The 7670-nt window shown below is 25.6% G+C and overlaps 1 protein-coding gene across 1 annotated transcript; it reads left to right on the forward strand.

Moving 5' to 3' along the window:
* Nucleotides 1-5596: 5596 nt before the first annotated feature.
* On the forward strand, nt 5597-5983 carry LOC105851282 (S-protein homolog 29-like). The gene has a single exon (XM_012711974.1). The coding sequence runs from the start codon at nt 5597-5599 to the stop codon at nt 5981-5983; it is 387 nt and encodes a 128-aa protein (XP_012567428.1).
* Nucleotides 5984-7670: the final 1687 nt, after the last annotated feature.

The following is a 7670-nucleotide window of genomic DNA, read 5'->3' on the forward strand; positions in this document are numbered from 1 at the left end:
AACACCAAATTAATTTCTTTAAAATTCTATTTAATTAATAAAATAGTTGATTATGAAATTTGGAATGTTACAATGAGAGTGGAGCTGAAACTGCGACAGATGACTGTCATCCCCATTAAAAATAATAGTGGAGTTGACCCCATCCCCATTAAAGATAAGAGTGGAGCTGACCCCATCTCCATTAAAGATAACTTCCCTAATGAGAAATTGCTATAGTTGCGTGAGGTAACTCTTTGGTTTGCTGATTTTGTTAATTATCTAGTTGCGTGAGGTAACTCTTTGAATGTTTCAGTCATAAAAAATAAAAGTTAGGCATACTAGCTCATAAATATTAGATTAAATATATTTTTAATTTTTATAGAATTTTTCTTTTATAATAGGATTTTTTTTATAGAATTTTAATCTTTCAACTTTTATTTTTATAAAATAGAAATGTAAATTTTAGTTTGTCCAAAATTATTATGTAGGTGTGTACGACTAAAAAATTATATTGTTATTTTATAAAAATTAAAATTGAAACGTTGAAATTTTGTAGGAGAAAAAAAATATTTAATTATAAATATTAGATTAGCTAAAAAAATTTTAAAAAAATTATAAAATATTCTTAGTCATTGTTAAATGATAAGGACATGAAAAAACTATAAGGAAATAAAGAAAATTTCTAATTAAGATTCTAGAATAATTTTTAAATTTATTTATGTTTAAATTAAAATATTATTATAATTTTGGTAGAAGTTCAGTTAATGAGTATACAATAATTTAGTCTATAAAAATTATTGTATTTGGTCTAAGGTGTTATAATTTTAATAATTAATGTAACTTAAATTTTAGTCCATCTTCATATATCAATCTATGATACAATCTACATGATACACTTGGTTAGATTAATTACATATTATGTCACATTCGCATATTAAACTTAACCATAGAGATCAACAACGAGAACACCACAACCACAATTAAACTCATACAAACAATTCTACTCTTAAAATAAATCGATTATAGATCCTAAAATTACATAACAATCTTTGATTACATTTTTTGTTTCCTTTCTTTTTTTTCGGTGAGATTTATATCTCTTCAAACTTTTGTTATTTTTTTTAAAAAAAATTCAATATATTTATAGCTTATAAAAACATCACTATATTATTTCATTCCCAATATTATTTCTATGTTTTTTTTATGATAGACACTCTCAAAATAGGATAATTAAATCAAAATATTTTTGTAAGAAATACGTTATATAACACCTCTAATTAAAAATTAGTTATCGACTCATTTAATTAATGAAAAAAAAATAAAGAAATAATATTACTCAAGATAAAAAAAGTAAGACCTGAGTCATATTCTTTTATTTAATAAGAGAAGTTCCTTTAAATTGAAGATAGAGAATACATTGACTGTGAATACTCAAGATAAAAAGAGCAAGACCTGAGTCATATTCTTTTATTTAATAAGAGAAATTCCTTTAAATTGAAGATAGAGAATACATTGACTGTGACCAAGTACATTTATTGAGATGAAAATACTTGAATACTATAATAAATTAAAAATTAAAGCAAAGACCATCCTCATATCTACATGCCGCTTCTTCGACTACAAACCAATTGCATCTATCACATGCAAAAACATCTCTTGATTGTTTGACTATATCAACCCAATGTAGGTTGCCACCATTCCACTGAAAGGAACAATAGAATAATGTTCCTCCAAAAAAATTAAATTTAAATTCCCAACTAGTTCTTTCACCAAAGCGAAGAACATGAACTCCAAGATCATCATCTTTAGACTTGCAATGAACGGTTAAGTCTTCATGTCCTTTCAAATTGTTGAGAATGGACACTTTCACTCCAAGAACACTGTCTAGTGATAGCAACACCAACAAACACAATAAAAGGTATTTTTGGATAAAGAGAGGCATTGTACTTTTGGTTAATCTTTACTTCGGATGAAATGAAAATAATTGTTAAGAGAAAATCATATATTTATAGGATGATTTTAGGAAATAATACAAATAAAAAAGGTAGCAAATTTTTATTTTATTTGATATATTTAATCAAATATAGAATTTTCTAAGAATATAAAATAATAAATAACGGTTGACTAAAGTGTTGGTGTTGACTAAAAATATTAAATAAAAATATTTCAAAAAATACCCGATGTATGTTACAATTGGATATTTTTACCAACATATCCTTCTTTTCCAATTTTTAAAACTAAATACCTTACTTTCAATTTTTTATACCAAATTATCGTACTTTTTTGGACCAGTTGGAGGTCGTGGCCTGGAGGTGCGACCTGTTGAAGCCAAACTTTTTTCCCTTCAGTAGGAGGTCGCTGGCTGGGGATGCGACCTCCCAAAGGGGTTTGTTAATTTATTTTTATTCGTTTTAGTGTTAATTTAATGGTTATTATATTAATAAATGATTAAATTAATAAATAATTATATTAAATAACACATTAATAAATAATAATAATAGTAAATTAATAAAAGTAATAATATATTAATAAATAATAATAACAATAATAATAATTATTAATTATTATTATTAAAAATTGTTATAATTAAAAATAATTGAAATTAAAATAGTAAATTATTATTATTATTATTAAAAGTAATTAAAAACAGTAAATTATATTATAAACATAATTAATAATAAATACAAATATTCATTAAATGGCAAAAAAGAAAAAGAATAATAAACATAAATTTAATAATATTAAAAATTCTAATAATTACACTAATAATAATAATAATAATTAAAAGATTAATAATTTTAATAATAAAAAGAAAATTATATTAATAAAATAAAATAAAATATATTAAATCAAAAGAAAAAAGGAATTATATTTGATTATTATTATTATTATTATTTTCATTAATTTTTATTTATTAGATAAGAAAAATAGGAGGAAGTTGTTATAAAAATGTGCAAAAATGGAGGAAGTTGTTATAAAAATGTGCAAAAATGGAAGAAGTTGTTATAATAATTTGCCAAAACAAACAAATTGGAGTACGTTGTTATAATAACCTGTCAAAATAAATAATGTGTTCCTGATATTTTGCTATAAAATAGCAATGTATTTTCTTAACAACTTCCTCTTGCTTAACTGCGATTTTAGGGAAGTATCATTTGTTGAATATCAAATATGAGCACACAAATAACAAAATATTGTGAGATAATTTAATTTATACAAACTCTTACATAACTCTTGAAATACATTGTCTATTTTATGTAAATAGATTTTAAAAGGTGATAGAAAATATTAATATCAAAGAAATTTAAGTATATGTGTATAGAATATGAAGCCAAAAATAATTACTTCAAATAAATATGAAATCCAATTTCTTAAATCATTAACAATTATACATACCCAAAAATGTGATAGGAAATTACAATAAATATCATACTAAAGATTATTACTTTTTATCTTTTTCTAATGTACATAGATAAGATCATCTTGCACAATACATACGTTTATTTTCCACGATTGGATCATTAAGTCTTGTAATATCTCATTTGATCCAATGATGAACTTTATTAATCCAATGATCCATAATAGTTTGTGCATGATGCAAAGCTTACCTCACTTGTATAACATAAAATTTGTCTACTTCTAATACATCATTCAACAACTATTATCTACTAACCATCTTTGCTTCTAAATTCAAATAATAATATTTATAAAGTTAAAGTACAATTTAATTTTTTTTTTATATATATATATATATATATATATATATATATATTATATGTATACCAAATGTTCCTCTGCAAAGTGGGGACCAATATCTAATTATATATTAATACTAATAGTCACTTAGATTTATGGGTCTGTTACAAATTTTGTGAATTAATTTATTTTATATGTGTGCTTGCCACGGGGTGATAATTTTTACATACTTGATTTAATGATAAATATAAGTTATAAATGTTATATGTTATTTATTTTTCTTAAAATATTAGTATTTTATTGTAAATATTTTAAAGAATAATATTTTGGTAATTTTATGTGTAGATGTATATTGAATATTTATGGTGATATTTTTGTAAGCATTTGACTAAAAGATATATTTTAATTATTTCTAACTATTTCCTATTTTAGTTATTTATTTTATAAATGATTATCTTGATATATTAGTAATATTGTGATTGATTTTATTTATTTTTATTTACTTTCTATGACATGGTGATTTTATATAAGTTTATCATGATTTAGTAATTAATATACAGTATTTTTTATATTTATTTATTTATTTTATCGTTTTGACTATTTTCTATAGATATAAAATTTAAACGTGAGTATTTTGAGAAATAATACTTTAAAAATTGTGGTTATTATTATGAGTATGAGGATTTTAGATATTACTAATATATATTTGTTAAAAAGATTGGTTAATTTAATTATTCTATTTTGTAAAGTGTCGTTTTTAAAATATTAATAATGCTTTAAAAATTAAATTAAAGTTAAATAGAGTGTTAAAAATTAGTTTCAATGATCATTAGTTCTTTTAGTAAATTAAAGTAGTAATAATGGTAAAAGAATAAAAAAAAAATCAAAAAAATGTGGATGCATGTTTAATAAATTCAAGTCTTTTTACGCATTACAATCGTACTCTTAAATTCTAAAAAAAATAAAAAATAAAATATCTCTCTTCTTTGTGAATTCTCATTCGTTTTTTAATATTGGACTTGACCTATCTATTTGTAACTAATATGTGTACATGAGGATTTGGCTCCTCTCAATCATCTCTATTTGTGTTAATTTTACTTCTTTTTATCAATGTTTTTTTTTTTTTTTTTATTTGGATTAAAAGTTTAATTATATATATAAATTATGCATATAAAATTTTATACAAATAAAATTCTTTAATACGTTATTGAGATATATCAAAATTAATATCTTATATATGTATTTATATAGGACACTATTAATCCTCATGAGTGCCAATAATCTATTAAGTTATTTTAGATTTGTATAAAAGTGTAAATGCATGATCTATAAAATATAAATTTACAATTTAATAAAAAAAATTAAAAATATAAAAAAGATAGAGAGGATTGAGGGAGATTTGAATTAGAGGATCAACAATCGTAAAAAAAAATATTAGTACACTGTGAAGATGTAGAGGATCATACTTGATTTTTACATAATTATCTCTTCATTTAAATAATAAATTTATCCTTTCTTTTCTTTTTTGCCACAAATTTAGCTCTTTTGAATTAGCTTAGTCAAAACTACTATCTTTTTCGTAAATTAATTAGCTTTGTCAAGTTTATCTTTTTCCTAAATTAATTATTCTATTAAAGATAACTAGTCAACATAGGATGATTTTGAGTCAATATTTTTAGTCAACACCAACACTTTATTAAGTCATACATTAATTAAAAATTGATAGGCATAATTACTATTTTTAATCAATCGATTATTTTATACTCTTAGAAAATTCTATATTTCATCAAATATATCAAATAAATTAAAATTTTACTACTTTTTTTATTTCTATTATTTCCTAAAATCATCCTATAAATATATGATTTTCTCTTAACAATTATTTTCCTTTCATCCAAAGTAAAGATTAACCAAAAGTACAATGCCTCTCTTTATCCAAAAGAACCTCTTATTGTGTGTGTTGGTGTTGCTATCACTAGACAATGTTCTTGGAGAGCATGTGATCATTACCAACAAATTGCTAGGACATAGTGATTTAGTTGTTCATTGCAAGTCTAGAGATGATGATCTTGGAGTTCATGTTCTTCGTTATGGTGAAAGTACTGATTGGAAGTTTGGACTTAAAATTTTTGGAGGAACATTATTCTATTGTTCCTTTCAGTGGAACGGTGGCAACCTACATTGGATTGATATATACAAACAGCGAAGAGATATTCATACATGTAGAACTTGCAATTGGTTTATAGTGGAAACCGCGGCATGTAGATATGAGCGTAATGGTCCTGTTTGCTATGATTTTAATAACTAATTTATTGTAGTATTAATGTGTTTTCATCTCAATAAATGTACTTAGAACGAGTATCATAAATGTTCGCGTACTCTTGTTTTTTATATCATATGTTTTTGGACTTCAAAATAATTTCAAAGAGGTTCTAATAATAAAAATGATCAATATTGTCACCATCAACACTCTAAAAACAATCTAGAAAATGTATTTCATGATCACCATTTGTGTTTCAAATCTGTCCAACAAAAATTTGATTGACAATAACATATAACTATCAGAAAGTTGATCTTTATTTTCATCTTCGACTCGGGATCATTGCAAAAACAATACATTGACCCGTTGTTAGTTGATTAACATTTTCAAAATTATCTACTTAACTACAGAGTTGTGTAAGTTGAAGTAGACAATATACCAAAAAACTTCTTGAGTAATATTATTAGACACATTAGCACTACATGATGTATCAAAACCAGTATTGGTTACTTCTTGAACAATCAAACTAACTTTAATCCCAATAATCTCTTCATTAGTTAATATGAGATTATCGTTTAATTATTTATGAATGAAACCCGATAGTGGATTAGTATCACAATATTCATTGATCGGCACAGTGACATTGAGGTCAACAACAATGGCTTCCTCTTCCTACTTGGTTGTTGTTTCTTCGCAAACTTATATTTCTTATTTTTATCAGCCTATTACAAATTGTTTGTTCCTTCATTACCACTAAAGGTTCCAATGTTAGAATTTGGAACAAAGGTGAATTTCTTAGGAATTGGAACCTTTCATGCTGACTTAAATTTTTGCTTGAATGGTAACTTTAGAAAGACCATGCCCTTTGATTTAGACCAATTGTTGAAGAGTTCATGGAGTGTGAAAACAACAATGGGCTAAATGTTCAAAATTCTTAAGAGACAATAACACCACATCTTAACCCATAACCTTAAGGCAATTCATTGAGATGTGGTTTCAAGATATCTTACGGATCCTTAACATTTAGTCCATCATTGTTGTCGTGCTCCCCAGACTCTCAAATAAGTGGTATCGGAGTGTGGATCAAGTCTAGTGTTGTGGATGACTCAAACTTAAGAGGGAGATTGTTGGAATTCAAGTGTGACTGGTTAGTCCCACATCAACTAGAAATGGAGGAAATGTTGGATATATAAGAGAGGTGACCCTACCTAATGCCTTAAGGTTTCAAGTGAAGATGCAGTGTCAAGGTTTCCTAGGGATATTTGACATTTAGCTCATTGATGTTGTCATGCTCCCTGGGTTACCAACAAGTCGTATCATAGTCATGTATCCTGTACAGGATGCCTAAGAGACCTTAACACTATGTCTCAACCCCAAACCTTAAGACTCTCCCCTCAAGCTGAACCAAGGTTCTAATACCTTTTGTTAAGGAGCTCCCTCAAAATGCCAAACAAGTGGTATCAAAGCCATAGTTTTACTTGATGGGAGAGTGGGAGAGGGATATCCTAGTGTGGATCTAGTCTAGTATTGTGGGTGACTCAAATTTGAAGTGACCCATATACCTAATGTCGTAAGATTTTTGGTGAAGATTTGGTGTCAATGTATCTTAGGGATATAGGACGTTTAGCTCATTGCTATTGTCGTGCTCCCCCGAAATCCCTAACATACCTAGAGTGTAAAGAAGCTATTGTCGCGCTCCCTCAAATTCCCACACACTTACCTAGAGTGTGATTAA

Source organism: Cicer arietinum, chromosome 4, assembly GCF_000331145.2.
Source record: "Cicer arietinum cultivar CDC Frontier isolate Library 1 chromosome 4, Cicar.CDCFrontier_v2.0, whole genome shotgun sequence".
Taxonomy (NCBI): Eukaryota; Viridiplantae; Streptophyta; class Magnoliopsida; order Fabales; family Fabaceae; genus Cicer; species Cicer arietinum.